Source organism: Neolamprologus brichardi, chromosome 12, assembly GCF_056152115.1.
Source record: "Neolamprologus brichardi isolate AB-2024 chromosome 12, ASM5615211v1, whole genome shotgun sequence".
Lineage (NCBI taxonomy): Eukaryota > Metazoa > Chordata > Actinopteri > Cichliformes > Cichlidae > Neolamprologus > Neolamprologus brichardi.
This window is the reverse complement of record NC_142115.1, coordinates 11,875,353-11,899,108: the sequence shown is the minus strand read 5'-3', so window position 1 is coordinate 11,899,108 and position 23,756 is coordinate 11,875,353. Positions and strand designations below refer to the sequence as shown.

Genomic DNA, 23,756 nt, shown 5'->3' with positions numbered 1-23,756 from the left:
TGTGAGCTAGAGCACGTCCCTTTGTTTTCTTTTATATTTATATCAATACTTTATAAAACAGCGAAGCCTGTTGCCTACTCAAGTTGTCTTTTCAGTCCCCAGTTGGAAGTAGGACCGTTACATTTTTTTGTTGTGGTTGTTGATGATAGGGAATCCTTGTTGCCCAGCTGTCTCGTGTGTGCAGAGCTTTTCTATGTACGCTGCATTATGTATGAGGAAATACACAAATGAAAGCAACATAAACCATTTTTAAAAGCAGCACCTTGATATTTGCGGTGCAAGGAAAGGCTCATTTGGAACATTATGGTTGTTTGACTCAGGATTCGAATGCACAAGCCCATTACCATCATCTCTATAATGCATTACCAACCGATCCTCACAGGCCTCCTCGCAGAAGGAGAAGTTTATCTTATGCATGAGAGCAGAGTTTGAAAAGGTAGACTTAGAATATAGAGAGATGCTTTAATGATCTTTTGCTGGAGAAACGAAGCTGAAGAGTTTTGTTTTAAGCATTTTAATGACTGTTTAACCAGCCCCCCACCCCTTCGTTAAATGCATCAGTGTTACAGCTGCTGACGTTTTAGCTTGAGAAAGATGTAAAAGTAAGTATAAGCCCAGGTGAGATGAATGACTTTGCAACTTCAAATCAGCACGTAACTTCAAAACTGTTAATGAAAAGTGGCTGCATGATGGTGCGACCACTGAGCTGTGTTAGGATGAGGATCGGTTTTGGAGGAATCAGCTTTTATATACAGCAATCAGTCGGCACACGCTCTCTCTGGTGTATTAAATGGCAGAAACAAGCATGCTGTTTGAGTCACAGGAGCAGCAGGGGGTAGAGTGGCAGATGTTTTGGGACCAAGCTTCTTTCTCAGAAATATTTACTTGCTGCTAGGATGTTTTTTTAATGTTCAGGAGGTAATTAAAACTTCAAATTTAGAAGTCAGGGTCAGCGCAAATTAAATCTGTTTGACTCTACTTTGTGCTAATTATTTTACTATACATTTCTAAATCCCGTTTCAGTGGGATTCATTATGCTGCAAAAAAGCAGTTCCGCCCATGCTCTATTATTCAGGGTTCAGTCAGTCACAGACAGTCATTAAAGTTTCATAGTAAGCAGTTTGGTGGCTGAGGTATTTGCAAAGTGAGGTGAGTGCATATACCTTTTTGTTGTTTATGCCCCTGCTCTCTGAGCTGTTTAAAGTCAAAAGAAAGCCATTCTTCTGGTCTCTTATGGCGTTAACTTGTTCCCGATGACTCCTGAGGTGCCATTATCAAGCAGCAGAGAAACCCACATGATTGTCTCAGTTTGGCAAGCAGATGGATTTTAGCTTGAAAGCAAGAATAAGCACAAAGCAAACATGCAAGTGAGAAAGGCTTAAAGGAGTTGAGGTAGACATATTCCTTTCAGTGTAAAAGTTGCCTATAAATGTACTGTGAAACTCAATTATTCCTTGCATATGCCAGTTCTCGCAGATTCCAGAAAAAGCTGAATGAAATGTGAAAGTGGGTCATGTTAGATTTGTTCAACAACATAAATAAGAAGTGATGCACAGACCACAGGGGATTTAAAGGAACCCGGCTTGGGATGATTGTACAGCAGGGACGTGCTGTGATTTAAAAAAAAAAAAAAATAGGGATAGGAATACAGGATATAACAGCTTTTTCCACCATAAACATCAAAATTTCTTCCTATTCCATACATCCATATGTGGAAAAAACTTTTGAGATGTTTGTGTATGAGGACAAAAGAGACCCCAAGGGGATCGACCTCACAGACCGACTAGAATGGTGCAGTACGTTTCACCTCAGACACGTGCAGTTTTACTCTGGATTTAAATTACTTGACACAAAAGTGGGCCACCAACAATGGGGAGAGATCTTGTGATATTATATTGCTAATATTACTCTTCTCCATTTTATTTCCATCCACCATAAAATAGATATTAAAAATCAATGTGTCTTTTAATTTTGTCTTTATAATGTATAGAAGTGAATAAATGGATGACAGGGAATCACTCTTTTCATGTCCTTACTGCTTCTCTTAGCAGACTTTCATGGCCAATCTCAAGGGATAGACGTAGTTCCACATTCTTATTCATGCACTGCAGTCTGCTAACAAAACAACGTTCCTAATCTTAAAGTTACTGTACACTCATTGGCCACTTTGTTAGCTAACAACTGCTTGTTAATACAAATATCTAATAAACCAATTGAATGGCAACAACTTGATGCATTTAGGCATGCAGACATGGGGAAGATGACCTGCTAACTGCAAACTGAATGGGATGATGATGGTTGTTGGTGCCTGGCTGTTGGCTGGTTGGAGTTTTCCAGAAAGTGCTGATATGTTGGGATTTTCTCTCACAGCCATCCCTAGAGTTTACAAAGGATGGTCTGAGAAGAGAAGATATCCAGTGAGCGGCAGTTCTCTGGGAAAAAATGTCTCGTTGATGACTGAGGTCAGAGGAGAATGACTGCTTCGAGCTGATAGGAAGGCAACAGTAACTCAAATAACCACTTGTTACAAACAACAGATGCAGAAGAGAATCTCTGAACACACAAAATGTCTCAATCTGCTGTGACATTTTGATGGTAGGGTCAGAATTTAGGCATAAACAACATAAAAACATGCATCCGTCCTGCCTTATATCAACTGTTCTGGCTGCTAGTGGTGGTGTAATACTGTTTGGGATATTTTTCTGGCATACTTTGGTGCCAAATATGCATTGTTAAAACATACAGCCTGTCTGAGTATTGTTGCCTGTGTCCATCCCTTTATAACCACAGTCATCTTCTGATGGTTGCTTCCAGCAGAACAGCATGTCACAAAGCTCAGATCATCTCAAACTGGTATTTTGAACACTGTACTCAAATGGCCTCCATAGTCACCAGATCTCAATCCAATAGAGAACATTTGAGCTGTGGTGCAACAGGAGATTCACATCATGTATGTGCAGCTGACAAATCTGCAGCAACATTGTGATGCTGTCATGTCAATATGGACTAAAATCTCAGAAGCAGCACCTTATTGAATCTATGCCATGAAGACTTAAAGCAGTTCTGAAGGTAAAAAAGATATAACTAATACAGTGACCAGTTAGAGTACGTCTAAAACCTCCAAGAAGCAAACTTCATATAAGCTAAAAGGATATATTTGCTCTTAATATGCACAATATATATTCAAGATAAATACATTTAAGTAAATCCAAGAGCATAAAAAGTAGATAACAGAAAAAGTTGGTAATCCATAGTAAAAAAAAAGCACCAAGTCTGAACATTACTGGTGTGTAAAAAATGCATACACACAAAAGTTTTTGATTTAAGTTTATTTCCATCCTTTTAAATTCAAATTACTGCAAAACTGGGTCAGTGCTGCTGCACTAATCAAATAAATAGAACCACTGCTGTCACAAATCATTCCCCAGATAACAAACCCCACGTATAACCCTGCTTTACACGTGTACACGTGCGAGAGCTGTTTGCTTATATTACTGTTTTGCACCACATGGTGTCACACGTCTGCTTAAGAACACATAAACATTTCAGAAATGAAAGTTTGGAAGCACCATCAGATGGTTCTAAACACACAGAAGATTGTGAGGTGACTGCACAGCACACTGAAGGGTAAAAGCTGTGCTAACGTCACTGCCACTCCTTCAGTTATGTATGTGCCCATGCCAGAGAAAGTGATTGTGTATGTGTGTGTGTGTGTGTGTGTGTGTTTAGATTAATGCCCTGCCCTTCACCTCCAGTTAGCTTATCGATCTAACACTGGAAATTAAATCAGTGACTGATGGCGAAGTGCTACATGCATCCGTTTTATTTTAGTTTAAGCAATTTCTTTGTCACAAACTATTTGTGATTTGAGCTCAAATATTCATTAATGTCCATTACTGGTAATTACGCTGCTCATTAAGTGCAGGGGCAGAGGGACCCATTAGAAATGATGACTTTGACCCAGACTCAAAGTCCCATTATGAAGCCTTGAGAGCATCCTTTGTTTACCCATGATGTATTTCAGTATCACTACCAATAAAGAGTTCCTAGTGAGCTCCTACTTAATTTTTTACACTTTTTCTTGCTCATAAATGTATCATAAGACTAAAAGAGAGCATTTGGAATGCTAATGTAGTAAATGTCAACAAAACCTTTATTGCAAAATACATTAATTCAGAAAATAAATAACAAAAGTGATATGGAGATTGAGAAATGTGTAACAGATATGATCTAAAACTTGCATCCTACCTGTACAAGCCAGACTGCAGGCTGCATGTGTGATTTATTTTACCACCAACTCCTTAACAACTTCTTAACAAGCTGACCTTTTTGTTACAGGCCCACCTGCCGAAGTCCTAATTAAAAACCCACATTAACAGATTTTGCCAATAGACCCTTCGATGCAGGCTCAGATAGAGTAAAACTCACTGCATAATTCCACTTAATTACCGGTGAGGAAAACAATCTGTGCGTGGACTTCGCCAAAATAATTAAGTTTGCGTTTGAGGTCCTCGCATTTTCCTTGGATATTTATCCCAGAACCCCTCCTGCTCCTCCGTCCTCTGTTTCTTAATCATCTACTTGAAAGAAACACACGTGGCGAACCTCAAAATATGTGCAGACTTACAAAGAAAACTAAGTAGTATAAAGCGCAAATTAACTACCTCCAGCGGCCAAATGGTTCTTAAATAGCAATAATATTCAAGCAAAAGATAATGGAATATTAAACAGGACTGTGCTGTATAATGACTGCCTCTGCCTGTGATTCATATGTGCCCGAAAAAAAGACAAAGAAAATCAGGGCATTAAAGTTACATAATATTTCTTCGCTCATCTTAAATTTGGTGGGGTTTAATTCTAATGAGCGCACATCTTGTGGCACATCTTCACAAATATCCACACAAAAAGCTAACAGGCTTCCCATTCCCTCGCCTATAATTGATATTCAGGCTGCGTTTGTGATAACAATGAAGTCTACTTTAGGTTTTTCCGGTTGCGGAGTGCCACTCTGCGACCAGAAGAGGGCATCTCAAGTCCTGAAACCGAGCACCGGCGAGCTCCGTAATAATCTAACACCAACATCATTCCTGTTGCTGTACAATTGATTTATTTTTAATGCGACGGTTAACGGCTCTAATCCACAGCAGCCTGCTTCTTTCCCCCCCACTCTCTCTCCACTGTCCACGCCTGAAGCGGGATATAACCAACTTATCGGCTTTGGACCACAGTTTATCCCTCTCAGATTTCTTCACTTGGTCGTTTTCCAGTGTTTTTTCCCCCTGTCTCTCTCGCTCTGCCACTTAACCTAGATTCAACAATTGGCGACTCGGTGTTTAGACTGTTTTTTTAATAGCCTCCCACACAGGCGCTAAACTGTCACTCTCATGAGGATACGAGCTTGAGCGCATCCATCCGAGGGCTTTCGGGAGAAAAAAAAAATACGCGTTATCGAGCTGATGTTGTGCGGTAATGTAGGAAACTACAGACAGGGAGGTTGATGCACACCTTTTGGAGCTGCTCTCATCTCCGACAGGTGTGCGATTGCGAGCAGAGCGGATCCGGCTTCGACGCAAAGTGTCCGTTTTATCCGCGCAGACGGGCGTCCTGGTTAAGTGTCCAACTATTTGGGCAAAACGCCGAGTGCGTCTAAACATGTGCACCGGAGACGCATGCAACAGAGATCCCTGAGCAAGAGGAAGAGCCGACACCGAGCAAATATGGGTATGTATAGCCAAAATCTGTTCCGCAGGGTGCTTAAGGGGTTCATTCCTGCGCAGTCTTTTTTGTCTTTTGCCTAACTACAATTCACTTAGAGCTGGTGTCGCTGGCGTCTGTGCCCCCCCTGCGGTTTATGACTGATGACTGCAGGCAGGGGAATCCGAAAGGAGGCTTTTCTCTCAGCAACTGTTTGTCACATTGTGCATCATGCGTGTGGTTTATCAATCACCTTTCCAAGAGCATGACTTCGGCTGAACATAAGTGTGTGTGTGTGTGTGTGTGTGTGTGTGTGTGTGTACGCACGCCATGAATGCTCCAGTGCAAATTAAGCAGGAAAATCCCCCCCTGCAAATGTCTCAGGACATAGTGATAATATTCAGTTGCTCGACTCAAAAATTTTGCACATTCTATTTTCATCTCTTTTATTCCCTTCTAGTCCGTGTAGTCTACATGGTTCTGTGTGATACATGTTCTGTGCTCATAAACCTCTCACTTTCCTGTGTGTCTGCAGGACTTTTTGTGCTTTTCAGATGGCTTGTGTTCACTGTGGTGGTGCCCTCCTGGCTGCTTGCTGTTCCAAGCGGCATCCGTGAGCGTCCCTGCCCCCAGAGCTGTCGATGTGATGGGAAAATAATATACTGCGAGTCCAATGCCTTCCGTGATGTGCCAAACAATGTGTCTGTCGGCACACAGGGCCTGTCTTTGCGTTATAACAGCCTGGTGAGCCTTAGAGCCCACCAGTTTGCGGGCCTCAGTCAACTAGTTTGGCTCTATCTTGACCACAACTACATCAATGCCGTGGATGGCCAGGCTTTCCACGGGATAAGGAGGCTCAAAGAACTGATTCTCAGCTCCAATAAGATCACGCAGCTGAAAAACAACACTTTCCACGACGTCCCGAATTTGCGTAACCTAGACCTTTCCTACAACAAACTGCAGGTCCTCCAGCCTAATCAGTTCTGGGGTTTACGGAAGCTACTCAGTTTACACTTGAGGTCAAACTCCCTAAAAACAGTCCCGATGCGCGTTTTCCTCGACTGCCGTAACCTGGAGTTCCTCGATATTGGCTACAACAGGTTGAGAAGCCTCACACGTAATGCCTTTGCGGGACTCCTGAAGCTCATCGAGCTCCATTTGGAGCACAACCAGTTTTCTAAGATAAATTTCGCTCATTTCCCTCGCCTGACTAACCTGCGGGCTCTCTATCTGCAGTGGAACCGCATCAAACTGCTAACGCAGGGCCTGCCATGGATGTGGACTTCCTTGCAGAAGTTGGACCTCTCAGGAAATGAGCTCCAAGTGTTGGATCCGAGCACATTTCAATGCCTGCCTAACCTTCAGACTCTCAACCTGGACTCCAACAAGCTCACTAATGTCTCTCAGCAGACAGTGGATGCTTGGATCTCCCTCACAACCATCAGTTTGGCCGGTAATTTGTGGTACTGTAACCCCAACGTTTGCCCTCTGGTATCCTGGCTCAAAGTCTTCAAGGGTAACAAGGAGTTTACAATGATATGTACCAGCCCTAAGGAGGCACAAGGAGAGAAAGTTACAGATGTGGTGGAGACCTACAACATCTGTACTGCAACTCCGACCCCTATCCCCTCAACGACATTGCCCCTCACAACGGCGTTTCAGCCTGAGCTGAAACCTCTCCCCACGCAGTTTGCGGTGGATAAAAAGCTAACCTGGAACAGGACAGCCTCTCCAACTCCTTCCGAGGCCTCCCCCACTATCCCATTACCAGACACCGAGTACGTGTCCTTCCACAAGATCATAGCCGGTAGCGTGGCCCTCTTCTTATCTGTGGCTATAATTCTGCTGGTTATCTATGTGTCGTGGAAGCGCTATCCCAGCAGCATCAAACAGCTTCAGCAGCGCTCGGCGGTTAAGAAGCGCCAGAAAAAGGCACGGGAGACCGAGCGCTCCTTTAATTCACCACTGCAAGAGTACTATGTGGACTACAAGCCTTCACACTCAGAGACTATGGATGTGCTGGTTAATGGGACAGGACCTTACACATACACCATCTCAGGCTCCAGGGAATGTGAGGTATGACCGTTGCCCTCCAAAAATCCATTTCCACTGCGAGGCATAAGAGGTAAATTTTCTAATGATCTGCAGGGTGAAAAAAAATTGTTTTCTCCTCTGCTTCTGTCTGTAATAGGATAAGGACGCAAAGGGCAGTGCATGGTGACTTGTTTTGCATTATGCTGGGTTTGTTCAGTTCCATTCGATTACCCAGCTGTTGTTTTGAGTCATGCAATATTATTGCTAAAATATGATACCCATTAGCTGCGAGTGCAGCGGCAGCTCCTCTTCATGGGTAACTTACAGTAAGATGCATTACACGCAAAGTGGCTCCATCTTTCACTCCTGACACAAAACATCTCATTGATGAATCTGTGTATTCTCAGACTTTTTATTTTTCCAAAACGGCTTGCCGTCCTGAACGAACCGGTGTAAACCGATTGGATCAAGTCACTGTGCAGATGGTCCTCTCCTATCCTGTGTGCTTGCTGCCACAGCTGTAGCGGCAAACGTGCAAATCATGTGAGTCTTGATGTTTGTTTGCGACTGTCTGAAGTGTGCCAATATTTACAATCACACCAGCTGATTGTAAATCTCATTTTCTTTGCTCCCCCCCCCCAGCCTTTAGAAATTGTGTGCTTAGGTTTTTTTTCCTCATTAGTTTAACTTACAAAGTTCAAACAGTCACCACAGGCTGGGGAACACTATGAAGGCCTGCAGCCAAATAAAAGATAAATTATGCATTTGGGCTTGCATTTTTCCCGGTTTTGTGTAACGCTGCAGGAGGGGACTGCATTATGCTACTTTTGTTTAATCTCAGCACTATAAAGAAACTGTTTACTCCTGTGAAACTTTTACTCATGGAATTGGCTTTAAAATCCTTGCACTAAAACCAGACTTCCTCCACGTGACAGATTGTGAGCCCCTTGCGTGGCACTAAGGGATCGAGACAGAAAGGCTAATCAATTTGCTCGTGTTTAATTAGGCACTTTTTTGCCCATGTATTCTTTGTTTTCTCTCCGAATGCTCTGTATCTGTCTTCTTTTGTCCAGCAGCTTTTCTTTTTTCTTTTTTCTTCTTTTTCATTTGGCAGTGTGGTTAAGTGTGATTAACAGAACATGTTGTGCTGGGAAAGATGTGGAGTCACTGGAATCTTTGCGAGCACCTTTTTGTCAGAATAACCAGACATGCTGTTTAGTACGGGAGACATCTTTCTTCTCCGTTGTCTGTGTCAGCGCAGCTCAGAGACAAAGTTTTATCTCGCTGCAGCACAGCTCATTTTCTATACTCTACATGCACCATGTAAAGCATTTTATAAGATGTTTCATGTCAGTGGATTGTGCTGTAGCACCAGTTAGGTTCTTGCTGTGCCCTTTACTCAAGTCACTGTAAAAAGGCCCACACACATGTGTTTCATTGTTTTCAGAAATGTCACTTGGTACAAGGTGCACGGGTAGCTAAATCAGCTCTTTGTCAGATAATCTGTGGCAGAGCATTTCTCAAGCGCAAGGGAAGCTGGAGGTGAGATGGTCGGCTTATCAATCTTGTAGCTTTCATGTGCGAATGTGGCGTGGGAGCATTAAATGGCAGACCTAATGGGGCTTCTGCTAGCTGGAATAACTAATAGCCCATCAGAGGTAAGGAGCCGAGACTTCCCTCAGCTTTGTTATTCCTTGCCCTCTACAGCTCAAGGGAGCAGCATGAGTTGTTAAAAATGTAATGGGATTTTTTTTCTTTTCCATTTTTTTTTTTGTTTCCTCTGTGCATGTTACATTTCATGACAAACACTGCAATGCAATGTAAGCACACATGCTAGAGCCGGACACCTGTGTAACCACCTGCAGGTTTGTCGTGCTTGTTTAAGTTGCTGTAAAAATGTGCCCACTAGATCGTCGTGTGCGTTAGCTATGAACGTTGCTGCCATCGTGCTCATCAATAGTGTCTTGGGCTATTTGCGTCACAATGCAGGCAAAGTCTCTTCTGACACACGAGAATTCATTTTTCAGTTTTTATTGAGAGCCACAGAGTGCAAAGTGGCAAGCGAGATGAAGGTGGGAGAGATGCTGTAAAAGGCTGCCCGAGGGCTCAAACCTTCTTCTCAGGAGCGTATTGTAAATGCCAGAATCCGCTGCACTCCCCGCACATTATTTTAGCTATTCCAGATAGCAAGCACTTAAGCTATTAGCTGCATTTTCAATTAGGAGAAAGAGCTTTGTAATTGAAGCCTGTTATCTTCTGCACATGCCCAGACCAACAGACGTGGAGTTAATTTGTTTCTATAGATTTACTCCAGCACAGCTCAGCAGGTTGGCTTCGACACTGCGAACTGAACTCGCAGGCTGTGAATTTTTATGAACACTTTGAACCGTGCGATTCTGTGGTCTTCCTGTGGCACACTATTTAAAAATTAAAAAAATAAAATAAAAACCCTCTCTCTTCCTTGTATGCTATCCACTTCTGAGCTCATAGAGCAGCTGCAGTGGTAGCTGTCCACCCACAGATAATCCCCTGCAAAGTTATTTCAGAAAATATTATGGTGAGAATCCCACCGTCTCAGCCAAAGGCAATTCTTGTACTAGGGTGGAATCTGCAAGCATTAATAAGGTGAGGAGATCCTGCTCAGAGATAATTAATGTGGCCTGTGAAAAAGGCGAGTGAAGTGAGGAGAAAGAACTTGCCGGTGCGACGGACTGACACCGCTGTTGTCCAAAAGACAAGCCTAAATAATTACTTTTAAAAATCAACTCATTTTCCAGCTGGCAGGGTTTCTCAACATTCTGATGCGTTCGAGGCCAGCACAAGCTTCATTCATGCATGAAGTTGTTCTTTTTTCCTTTCCTCACTATTGCAGTTAGTGTCCCCCTCCTGGTTATATTAAAAACTAATGGCTCCTGTGGACCTAATCAGTGTTTTCCTGGGACGAACTCTGTATCTGGGGGCGCATTTTGTTCAGCAAACATTTGTTTAATTTGTGGGCACCATAATACGAGCCCGGCCTTCGAAATGTCAGAAATAAGTATCAAGCATGATGGATGATAAACATACACTGTCTCTACTTGCCAAGATGGCAGCTTGCACTTCATCTCTGCGTAAATGCACAGAAGGCTGGCTGCCGTCAAGTGAAGAGAGTTTTGACAGTCTTTGGTATTTGTTTCCAAATAAAGGCTACAGACATCAGTAAAATGGACCAGTAAAAAAAAAAGTGTGTGTCATTTTTTTTAACACATCACTTAGCAAACTACAGGTGCAAGAAATCCTTTGGATTCCTGCATTGATTAGTCATGAAATAAGGTGTTCACTTCATCTAAGTCACAGTTACAGACAAACAACTTTGACTACTTAACTAATATGACTGGAATGCTTTTCCTGTCTTTATTGAACACACAGAAAAATCCTCTACAGTGTTGGGTGAAAAAGTGAGCGTGTAGAGGTTCATTTAGCAATAACAACAAGTTCCATCAGACCTTTGTGATTGATGCTGATGAGAGTTGGTCCACAGTGAGGATGACGATGGGTGATTCCACCTGTTTTTAAAAACTGTTTCAGTTCATCAGATTACACGGCCCTATTCAAGTCATGCGTACTTGGGGACACAGTGTCTTAATTTTACAGCGTCTTCTTTAAAAATCCTTAAATTTGTTGATCCTTTAATGATTTAATAGCCCGCAAACCATGATGCTCCCTCCACCGTGCTTCACAGTTCATACAATCACACATGCAGCCAAAAAAAGTTTCAACTTTTGTGTTATTTGTCCAGACAACAAAAAGTGTGTAACAAACTACAGCTTTGTAGATCAGTGGTTTCATTCTGTGGTGTGTTTCATTCTTATTCGGTGTTTTTCCTGTAGTGGACACATGAATAAAGACCTTGCCACTTGTAAACAATTCTGCAGGTGCTTTGCTTTTAACCTTAGATCTCTTTTCACATCTTTCAGGATTGCATGTTGTGCTCTTGCTGTGATCTTTGCAGGACCCTTAGCGAGAGCCAAAAAAGTCCTGACTTTCCTCCATTATCTAGACAATTTGTCTGTCTGTGGATTGATGACCACCCAGGTCTTTAGAATTGGTTTTGTAACCTTTTAACGGCTTCGTGCATCTTTATAATGCTTCTTCTAAGATCCGCTGAAAGTTGTTGTGATCGAGGAACAGCTCACACCAACCAGTCTGTCTTCAGTGCAGACTTTGTCAGTAAGCAGTCTTAGTATGGCCATATTTTTAGAGATAGGAACCTCCACAACCCACACTTCAAATCCAATCTCCTTAATGGAAGTGGAGGAGTCATTAATAACGAGGTTACTTATTGTTTCCAGTGAATTATTCCCGAATGTGTTCCTTAAAGACTTTGATTTTGTGCGTTATTAGTTTAGTCAAATTGTGTTTGTTTATAATTGTGATTTAGATGAAGATCAGGCCATATTTAATGAGTAATCAATGCATACATTATTATAATCCTAAGGGATAAAGAACTTTGAGGGTTAACATCAGTGAGTGCACACCCGACTGTACACACTGATCTAAACCTCTCACACAATAGACAACACAACACATCACTATGAAAAATAAGGCACGTGCAGTATAGCAAATGAAATGTCTTTGGTGGGGGGTTTCTTTTCCTTAAAAAAAGTCTCTTTATGCCATTAATTTTTATTTTGCTCAGTTGTCTTCTTGTTTGGTAGAATTGAAAATTACTGTACCTGCAAGACTGGGTGGCTATGATCCACGGACGCACAGAAGTACACTACTTCGCTTTTATCATACCTGATGATTTTGTGAAAAATGGACTCCAGTCAGCTCCATTAAAACTCAACTGCAGCAAAATGCAGGAAGAAACAGACTATTAAGTGAATTGGCTGTAATGGCTATTATACAACATCATTTTTCAGTGGCCTGTGGTGATGTTAAAAAAAGAAAGACTTCTGTGTATGATGAAGAATATTAAGCAGATTTGAGGTGTTACATTTTAATACTGTATACATATACACATTGCATGTTTATCTCCTGTGCATATAAGGAATATAATTACATATAATTCTATAAAAATACATAGGGTTTTTAATTTTTAAAAAAAATATTTTTATTGCTAAGATAAGACAAATTAATTGCATTGAAACACAACAGAATACAAATATTTTCATGTTTAAAGGATGCTTGACATCAGGGAGCTTCATAATATGGATGGATACACTTTCATTTTCATATTTCAGAATGATCTCCGAACATTGTTTCTGTCATAGTCTGAGTCACTTGTAGTTTCGCTGTGCTTAAAGCAATAAGGTTAGCAAGCAGATGTAGACTTTCTCTATCATGCTTCTACCCTTTCAGGCTGCGTACAGGCAGCCCTACTTTATTATTGAAGGCTGTTAGGACTGTGCAGCGTGAGCTCAGGATGAAAAAGGGTACAGTGGCTTTTAATCTTTGTTACATTTAATAGTCTCCTAAAATCAAGCTGGAACTGAACGCCAGTGTTTTTTCTTAAAAAGTAATTACTTAATTACTCCCCGGCGAAAAAAAATGTGTTACACTTCTCATTACTTTACTTTCATGTTACTCCATAAGATGGTCTGAAATACACTGTCACATAATCACTAGTTAACAATATAACCCTTAGGCTACAGTCCCACACACTGACACAAATCTCTTTCCTAATGAGGACATACATACGACCTTTCTTTTAATGTTTCAGCGTTTGAACACAAAGCCGACAACACAAAGAAAAGTTGAAAACCAGCTCAAAGAGAGACTTTAAAGAAAGCTCCACTGACATTCTACTATAGGAACACGCACAGGTAGAAACGGAGGCTTCAATCCTACAAGCTTGACTGCCCCTCACTGCCTTTGTTACCTGCTGAAGGTCAGGCTCTGGCTGCTGTGCAATGCATGACATTACTGTGTTACGAAAAATATAATATGATTACAGTAACAGTAATCAGTAAACAATAAAAGTTACAGTAATATAAAGTACTAGTCAGAGCTATTCCAGATCAACCAAACCTTCTCATTTAATGTTTTTTCTTTATTTTCATGACTATTTACATTGTAGATTCTCACTGAAGGCATCACAACTATGAATGAGCACATATGGAATTATATTGGAAACAAAAAAGTGTGAACTAACTGAAAACACGTTTCATATTTTTATTCTTTAAAATAGCCACCCTTTGCTTTGATTACGGTTTGCTCATACTTGCCATTCTCTCTATGAGCTTCATGAGGTAGTCAATTGAAATGGTTTTCCAACAGTGTTGAAGGAGTTCCCAGAGATGCTGAGCACTTGTTGGCCCTTTTGCCTTCACTCTGTGGTCCATCTCATCCCAAACCATCTCGATTGGGTGTTTCTTGGCCCAAACAAATCTCTTCTGCTTGTTGCTTTTCCTTAGTTGTGGTTTCTTAGCAGCTATTTGATTTGCGCAATCTCCTCTGAACAGTAGAGATGTGTCTGCTACTGGAATTCTGTGTGGCATTTATCTGGCCTCTAATCTGAGGTGCTGTTAACTTGTGATTTCTGAGGCTGGTGACTCGGATGAATTTATCCTCGGTAGCAGAGGTGACTCTTGGTCTTCCTTTCCTGGGGCGGTTCTCATGTGAGACAGTTTCATGGTTTTTGCAGCTCCACTTGGGAACACATTCAAAGTTTTAGACTGACTGACCTTCAGTCCTTAAAGTAATGATGGACTCTCGTTTCTCTTTACTTAGCTGATTGGTTCTTGCCATAATAGGAAATCTAACAGTTGTCAAATAGGGCTGTCAGCTGTGTACCAGCCTGACTTCTGCACAACACAACTAATGGTCCCAACCATTAAGAAGGTAAGAAAATTCACAAATGAACCCTGACAAGGCACAACTGTGAATCTACAATATAAAAATATTTAGAGTTATTTATAAATTTTTTCTTTGTGACATAATTGACATATCTTGCTTCATATATTTGATGTTTTCTGTTTGTTTCTACAATGTAGATATAAAAAAATCCCCAAGAATTTATAATGTAGATGAAAATATAGATGTTAATAATGGTAAATAATCTGTGTATGGCGATGTTTGTGCAAACTTTTGTTCAGATTGGCCCACCTGTTAAGGAGAGAGTACATACAGACTTATATAGATACACTACAATCATTATAACAAAGAAGGTAAGGTGTCAGATATCTATAAATGAAACAAAGTAAATACAGATCATTTTTAATTTTTCTTTTGCTAAAAAGACTATACCAGACTACATATTTACATATATATATTTCCAAACTCTGGATACTTGACAAACGTGGAGTCCCAACAAATAATACTCAGTGTGTATGCTAAACCAAGCCATCATTAAAACAAATGTCTGCCTAAAATGTTAAAAGCATTTCTCAAACGAACCCGTTCTTACTTCACTGTTAGCTGCAAACGTACCTCATTCTGCATTTACTTAGAGACTTCATACCAGCCTCAAATATGCAGCGTATCCCACCTCGTTCCAGTGAAGGTTGTGATTTCAAGCCGAGTTACAATGTTGCAGTGGGATTCATTAGCAAAAATGCACATAATCAGACCTCAGACTTATCTTTAGTAAAGCACCTCTCAGGCTGCTGTGTGTGTGGGGTGAGATCTCCTCCAAATAAACATACTCTGCGATATGTATGAGTCAGACTTTTGACAGATGTTCCTCTTGGAGGTGTGATGTCTGCTCGGGTGAGGAGGTGGAATACATTACAAAAAAAAAAAGAAGAATACTTAGCAGCAAGTCGAGGCAACGTGAGATCTGTGTAATAATAGCTTGTAGTCTAACATGGACTGTTAAAATGAATACGGCAGTTGTGTTGTTTCATAATTAATCTTAGCATCTCTTCTTTCATCCGATTGATGTTTTCGTGATTTTATTACTCTCATTATGATGTGCTAATAGCACATGTCTCAGCCAGCTAATAGCTTAATCTGGCACAAGCGGAAAATATGATGTTCCTCCTCCACGCTCCAACACAGACAATATTGAATTTCACTCTGGGTTAGATGTACTTATTTACAGAACACATGCGACGAACTGCTGTTTGTGTCTCTGGCTAATCATTAAAGATCCCTACAAAAGCTTTAAAGCCAGAGAAGTGGGAGTCTCCTTTGAGCCCACATCGTTCTGCCGAGGAAAACTAAATGAAAGCCATCGTTTTGTTGACCTTCACACCTTCATTTTTAATTGAGGCCAGCGCTGATTGACAACATCATTAATTGTGATATGCACTTGATATTACATGATAACCTAGTCCTTCATTTAACCTAAGATCAAATGTCTTGTGTGAGCAAATCGGTTGATTTGGTACTACTTTGGCATGACTGAGCCGTATGTTGTAATGAAACAAAGAATGGGAAGTTTTGAAATGGAATTAGAAGCCCCCCTTTTTTTGCACAAACTAATTTGGGAGTAAATGAAAAGACCACAGAGATAAGTCAGACTAATTATGGGGCGACCGTAGCTCAGGGGGGTTGGGAAGCGTATCTGTAACCGGAAGGTCACCGGTTCGATCCCCGGGCTCTCTGTCCTGGTCGTTGTGTCCTTGGGCAAGACACTTTACCTACCGCCTACTGGTGTTGGCCAGAGGGGCCGATGGCGCAATATGGCAGCCTCGCTTCTGTCAGTCTGTCCCAGGGCAGCTGTGGCTACAACTGTAGCTGCCTCCACCAGTGTGTGAATGTGAGAGTGAATGAATAGTGGAATTGTAAAGCGCTTTGGGTGCCTTGAAAAGCGCTGTATAAATCCAATCCATTATTATTATTATTATTATTAATTCATCTCTCCCCATCACACAATCTCCAGTGGTCCTCCCCTTCTGGAGCCACACACAAACCATGATGAATATTTAATGCGATATTAAACTTCTCCGCTGTTTTTTTTTTTTTTTTTTTTGTTCAAGACCATTTTTTTCATTCAGTAGTGATTAATTAGAAGTATGTTTTGATCAGAGGAGTCTCTTTCCATGGAGGCAGAGGATCTTGCGCCTCCTCCTCTGCTTTTGAGATTCAAGGGGGAGCCCAAAATATAAACGAGTAATTGGTTGGAAAAAGAATATTACTAAATCTTAACATCATTTCTAACATATTTCCCCTCTCTTCTCTGGAAAGAAAAAATCCATTATTGCAACTCTGATTAAAATTCTTCAACAGCAAAACCTGCAGGGCAGGAAAAAGGTGAAAGATCAGTCTGTGTGAAGAGTTGGTGGGTGGCGGAGGAGGAAACAGGCTCCTGTTGATGCTCCCTAAGGCCGTGCCTCTTATATCAATTTAATGTACTTTGTCTTTTTTTAATGCTCACGCTGTTGTTGACCAAATGAATGTTTCAAATAAACAATTTCACATTCTTTTTTTAAATTATTCACGATTTTTGTGTTAAATTCATGCTGTTACATAGTGGATGCTGCTATAGTATCTTGTCTGTGAAGGTTCTCAGTCATCCAGGTCATCGTAGTCAATATGTAATAAGGTGGGGCCAGGTTTCACAATGAACTCACCCGAAACTCTGGCTGATTGGGACCCACACCCAGTTCCACACCTTGGCTCAGGCGATTAGAGGATCATCAGGGGGTCCTTTTGTCCCTCTGTGGGGGGACACTCCCACTAGGTTTATATCTGGGACTCTCCACCATTTGACCTTAGAACTGAAGAAGCTTCTCAGATGAGAGGTGAAACGTCTTCAAGTAACTTAAAGAAGTCCAGACGCTTTTCTTTGCAAGCTCCTTTGGCTATAGTATGTTGTACGCCACTGTGTTGCTACCTCACCCACCCAAAATAACAAATCCCTGTAATAAAATAACAACAGAGTCAATTTCTTGTGAGCAAAACTCTTTCTCAGCTAAAGTCTTACTGACAGAATAACATAATTTGTCATTTCTTTTTTTTGTTGTTGTTGCTTTCTTTGTACTTCACTTGTACCCCACGCATAAGCCCGAGCTGTGTCCTTCTGTCGTTGAGTGTTGTGTGCTGGGTTATTCTTTACGCTTCCTTGCTGGCTACAGCTGAGGCATTGCATTTGTGGCTCATCCGTCTGTGTCATTCTCTTGAACACCTTGAGGGTTTCTTTAAATTTGGAACAAACGTCCTGTTGGACTCGAGGGTGATCTGTTTAGAATTGGGTGGTGAAGGGTAACTGTGACCCAACAAAACAATGTTTTTGTCTACAAAATATGCTAACTGTGAACTCATTTTTCATCAAATATCTAACAGAATGAAAAAAAAGGCATTTCCTGTCCACAAGATCAAAGGTCACCTTTGCCGTGATATTATGATGTTGAATAAAATGGCACAGCTCTGGATTAGACGGCTTGCCTCACTGTACAGCCAGCCATTTCAGACTTTCATCCTGGGGAGGCTGTGGCTCAGGAGGTAGAGCAGGTCACCTACTAATTGGGCAAGACACTAACCTCAAGTTGCTCTCTCCAATGGTGTGAATGTTACATAGAAAGCACTTACATAGAAAAAAAAAAGTGCTAGTATGAATGGGTGAATGAGGCAAGTTGTAGAAAAGCACTTTGAGTGCTCAGTTGGAGTAAAAAAGTGTTTTATAACAACCAGTCCATTTACCAAGAAGGATTCACACTGTGCAGTTCTATCATTGTAAGAGTGCTAACTGGCTGCTGTCTGTTGATTCATATTCAGTACAGGTGTGGCAGATAAATCCTCCTCAAAAACATCTCTGTGTCTGAAAAATTACTTAATCAGGCACTCTATCCGAGTGTTTTTGCTCTGACACGGTCAATTTCATCTGGATGTGATTAACATAGTTCAGCTAGCTGGGTTTATTATGAGGTGTAGCATTAGCTGCTTTAGTTAAAATTGATTTCTTAGTCAATTTGAGTCTAACTGTGCGTTAAAGTGTTTACTATGCTCGTCATCTTAGCTTAGCTTGTTAGCTGTCAGCCTTTGCTAGCAAAATGAAGCTAAACCATTTCTGTAATTTACCTAGTATTTGTTTCTTCCAGTGTTATCAGTCCCATCCACTAGCTGCTTACATGTTTCATGAGCCAGCAAACCTCTTCGCACACCATTTACACATTTGCTCTCAGCGTAAACCAGTTGTAATCCTGTGTCTATTAACAGCACCGATCAGTAACACAATGTTGTTTTGGTGCCTCGGCTGTAGTCATGCTCCGGTGTTTCATCAGAGGACAATCATTTTTCTTGCAAGGCCAGCCTAATAAACCGAAGGCTGTGTCTCTTTTCAGCCTTATCTGAGCAATTAATACAAATGCCTTGAAGGATTTACTTCCTAATGTAGGTGTAATACTCTGGTATTGAGGAATGTACTTTTCTTTTCAGGACTCATTTTGTTTGAACTCTTTCATGTGCTTCAACGTTTCCACATTGCTATAACTCCAGGGGGGTACATCTAGTTTTGGTGTCAGACACTGTGAAAGATTGGCCCACAATTTTACACAGGCATTCAACAATCCATCATAAAAGAGAAATTCATTTTAGAAGAAGCAGAGAAACCAATTTCTCCAGTTGACAGCCGCCTCAATAGACCACAATGCAATGCAGCGTCATGACAAGTCATGTCTTGTTTTTTATTATTTTATTTTTACTCTCCACCTACCTACTGCAGCTGAATCAAGCAACCTGACCCTCAACTCCCTGGCGCTCATCAAAAGGCATACAGGGAAATGCAGGAAATCACTAGCTGATGTCAAAGCAGATGTGGCAATTTGAGGGAAGTTCAGTACCCGAAAGACAATTTACATCAGATCTACGCTTCTGGCATCCACAAAACATTACAGATTGATGATACATATCAGTGTAAGTCTATCCAAGGGTGGATTTTTCCATCAAGTCTTCAGTCTGAGTCAGAGTTGAGGAACAAAAGAACTACTTGAATTCCCAAGGAGTCCAGATCAATGTCTCTTTTCAAAGAAAAAAAGTATTTGCACATATCAGTAAACTTCTAATAACTTCTCAAAAAATCTGAATCCCATATCGAGTGTCCTATTATCATGGCGTATCTATCAATCAGCAATCACACGCCCTGGATTCCCTCAGTTTAAGCTTCTCCTCACTCAGTCAGCGACACTTCTGCTTTAATAGGATTTGACAGCTTATCTAGCACTTTATGAAAAATCGGGCACCGCAGAGAGAATGAATAATATAACATGAAAATATTAGACATAACATTTTATGCCGTTTTATGGTCACAGCAGCCACGTTAATTTTTCATCGCAGCTTGAAGCAGTTACTGCATGTTTAGCCCTTCATTTTATTATGATTCATTTAATTAGAGCTATTAAGACAGTTTGACGGAGACGCTGTAGTTCTGCCTTCTGTGTCACTTTGATTCCCTTGAAAAGAATTTGAAAGTGATATTTAAAAGAGAATGAAATGATGAAATGTTGACTAGGCACATTAGTGCTTGCCCTTGTAAGTTGTTGGACTGCAATTTGTATCTCCACGCTTCTCTGTAGAGTGACACTACAGTTTCTTTCATCATTTCTGCTCAGAAGAATTTTGATGTAACGTTCACATCTACCTCAAAAATAGTGTTTTCCCAGAAACTAAAACCTCTTCATCGTGTAGCTACAGCATACCAGTATGTTCTCACTCTGTCTGATGGGACACGGTGTGTCAGTCAGCACAAACTGAAAATGATGCCACACTTCTGCCATCTTCCTCACTTATAGTAAAATATAAATATCAGAACACTCACAGTGGCTGTGCTGATGTTCAGCAGGTAGGTTTGTCGTGTTTTCCGCCTGAGTTACTGATGCGTTTAATGCATATATGTACGCAGTTTTTAGCCAAAGCTAGTTAGTGAAAATTAAAAAAAGAACAAGATCCAAGAGTCATTAAAATTAATTAGCAGGATTAAGGTATGAAGACACGCTCCCTAGCAAGCAAGTCAAACTTTATTTATACAACACATTTCAGTGTGCTGTGCAAAGCATGAGCTGCCACACACTACATACTAAGTAATATCTAAGTACAAATAAGTAAGATAGATTCTATTAGATAGAAGTTGTTAAATAATTAGGACTACAATAAGATCATACAACCTGTAGGTCCAAAAGATAAACAAAATAATTCAAATAAATTTATGCTGAAGCGCCAAATCCCAACAGCAGTTGCCTCAAGGTGCTTTATATTGTAAATTAAAGAACCCAGTTTGAGCAAGCACTTGGTAACAGTGGGAAGGAAAAATGTCCTTTTAACAGGAAGAAACCTCCGGCAGAACCAGGCTCAGGTAGGAGTAGCTATCTGCTGCCACCGGCTGTGGATGAGGGAAGGACAGCAGGGTAAAAGACACACTGTGGAGGTGAACCAGAGATTAATAATAAGTATTGATTAAATGCAGAGTGGTGTTCAAACATAAGAAAAGTTACAGTATCTGGACTTAATGCAAGCCATCATGAGGATATTTGCATTTTATTTACATTTTAATTGCAACCCAACATAAAAGTTTCACTAAAAAAACAGGAATGTCATTTGACCTATTAGGGGCCCTTCTAAAGATGGAAATTAAGCACTTCTAACCATTGGTTGTTTTGGTTCTTTGAAACGTGACTTTCCAAGCAAGGGGTGGACCTACCCAAGGATAAAAAGATAGAGTAAGCTAACTTGTTAATCACAGGTTAGCCACAGACTAAAGAACAGTCTCATTTATTATCTATTTCTGTCCAAATGGAAGAAACAAAAGTAACATCACACTAGATTCAGTAAGACTTTAAAACCCATTGAAAAAGTGTTTACTGAGGTCATGAATGAAATGGAACGATTTTCTCATAGACTGCTACCTCCTGCTGGCCATGGGAAAGAATGCTAGTTTAAAGCACCTCTGCTTTGCTTCACTTTTCAGACCCACACATATATAAACACACACAGATACATCTCTTACATAAGGTGTATGAGCACACTGCTAGAGTGGGCGTAGCATGTCTGTATAGAGCAGGGGAGCAAGAACCAGCCTTATTAAACAAATCAAACTTTTGATCAAACTCGTATGAAATTTTGCCGAAGCGCACAGCTGTTGGAGCACATGGAACAAATTGACTCAAGGAATGAAATGTTGCAAGTGTCAGATTTCATTTCGGTGTAATATTGATGTTAAATGCTATGGAGATGTTTAAATATTTGCTGCCGTATAATCTGCTTTGACATGTATTGTGAACAGGTGGAGGGAGCGGAGGGATTCATCTCTCCGTTTTCACTCTGGCTGCCAATGCTTCTTTTCAAATCAAACAAATGGGTCAGCCCTTTGTTCCGGCAGAATATTTTTACTTGCCTTATCTAAAAGGGATATAATACACTCTGATCAGCGGGCTGTTTCAGCACTCTAAATTTAAAACGCTTTCTGGATTTGTGTAGGCAGGCAGCAGTCAAACATTAACCAAAAAGTAAAAATTTACTCCATGCTGGGCAAAATTATAGTTAATTTTGGTCATTCACAGAAACGAAAAACAACGCTGTCTACACAATGCAGGATGTGGGGCAGATATTCCTGTTGGGATTACGTGTGCTCCGAGTGAACAGAATGTAAACATACCTCAGCTGATTTCTGGATCTCTTTTCTTTCAATTCGACATTCCCCAGGTACCTTACTCCAAGTTTTAGTACCGTGTTTTTTTTACCAACATCCTTTCCCAGCTATGTTTCTCCATACAGCGAAAAGTAAACAAGCCAAACTTAAAGTAGGAAGACAAACTGACAGAAAGAACTTATACTTTCATAAAATTATATAGGGTGAAACTGCATGGTCATGTGCTGGAAAACAAAATAAAGGCAATAAACTGGGAAAAAGCGTAATTAGCCAGTTTCCTTGGAGATGAGCCAGTTTTTCCATGCCAATAAATTCAGCAATCAAATTAACTTGTGAACAACACATTGACATAAAAATTCAATTCTGTTGTAACGTTGGTAGATGGGAGAGATTATGAGAAGAATATTTAGAGCCAGTGGAACTTGGTTTCTAAAGTGAAGCCATCATTTATGCCAATCAACCAACGAACTGAATGCAATTAATGGAACTAATTCAGTTTTGTCAAATGAGCCAATTTAAAGAAGGAGAGCTGAACAATGTTATCTCCTTGTCCACTTTCTGAAAATGTTGAGCTGATTTTGTACAGCCAGTTTGTGTCCATGCACAGAAAACCTGTTTGCTAGTTCATTTAAACTCATCTACTTTGGTAGACGGCTAAAAATGTTGTATTATGACAAAAAAGGTTGAAAGATCGCCAGATGTCCATTGTTTGTGCCTTTGACGGAGTGTGTTTTAAGCCCAAACCACAATCCTTTCCTAAATACAAGTTTAAAGTGACAGCAATGGAAAATAGTTGAGGCCATCATGTAGCATCCCCTACATGTCACCCTATTGTTGTCTGATGTAGGACTTTAGGTACTCAACAGTCCTGGATGCTGCTTGCTGTTTTTCTTATTTCATCATGTGCTAAATGTTTACAGTTGGTGAAATGTCTGGACTGCAGGTAGGTGAGTTCCTGGACTCTTCTCCTACAAAGCCATGCTGCTGTAATAGCTGCAGTATGAGCTTTAGCATTGTCTTGGTGAAATATGCAAGGTCTTCCCTGAAAAAGACGCCATCTGGTTTGTAAATCTGTTCTAAAGCGCCATAGGCACTAGTGCACTTTCATACCTTTAGCGATGCAGGCATTTGTAGTGAGGGCTGATAAAAAGTCGGATGCTCCCTCTCCTCTTTAATGCAGGGGAAGTGGTGTTCATCTTATGCAAAAAAAAGAAAAAAAAGAGTCAAATTTCTATTTGTCTGACCACAGGACACGTTTCCACTTTACCTCAGTCCACTTTAAATGAGCTTTGGCCCAGAGAAGACATTTCTGGATCATGTTCACACACGACTTCTTCTTTGCACGAAAGAGCTTTAACCTGCCACCTTGTAGATGACATGGTGAACTATGTTCACAGACTGTGATCTCTGGAAGTGTTCCTGAGCCCATGCAGTGATTTCCATGCCAGGATCATGCTGTTTTTAATGCAGTGCCCCCGAGGGCTCGAAGATCACAGGCATCCAATATTGAATTTTAGCC

General features: G+C 40.8%; 1 protein-coding gene across 2 annotated transcripts in view; it reads left to right on the top strand.

Annotated features, from left to right (window-relative positions):
* The first annotated feature begins 5,122 nt into the window (after nt 1-5,122).
* LOC102799547 (leucine-rich repeat transmembrane neuronal protein 4) overlaps nt 5,123-23,756 on the top strand; it is a 55,317-nt gene continuing 36,683 nt past the window's right edge. The window contains exons 1-2 of one of the 2 annotated variants that reach the window (XM_006803193.3): nt 5,123-5,721; nt 6,230-7,770. In XM_006803193.3, coding sequence (XP_006803256.1) covers nt 5,670-5,721; nt 6,230-7,770 — 1,593 coding nt within the window. In that variant the 5' untranslated portion in view covers nt 5,123-5,669. Of the gene's footprint in view, nt 5,722-6,229; nt 7,820-23,756 lie in introns of both variants that reach the window. The other variant, XM_006803194.3, reaches the window with a different exon arrangement.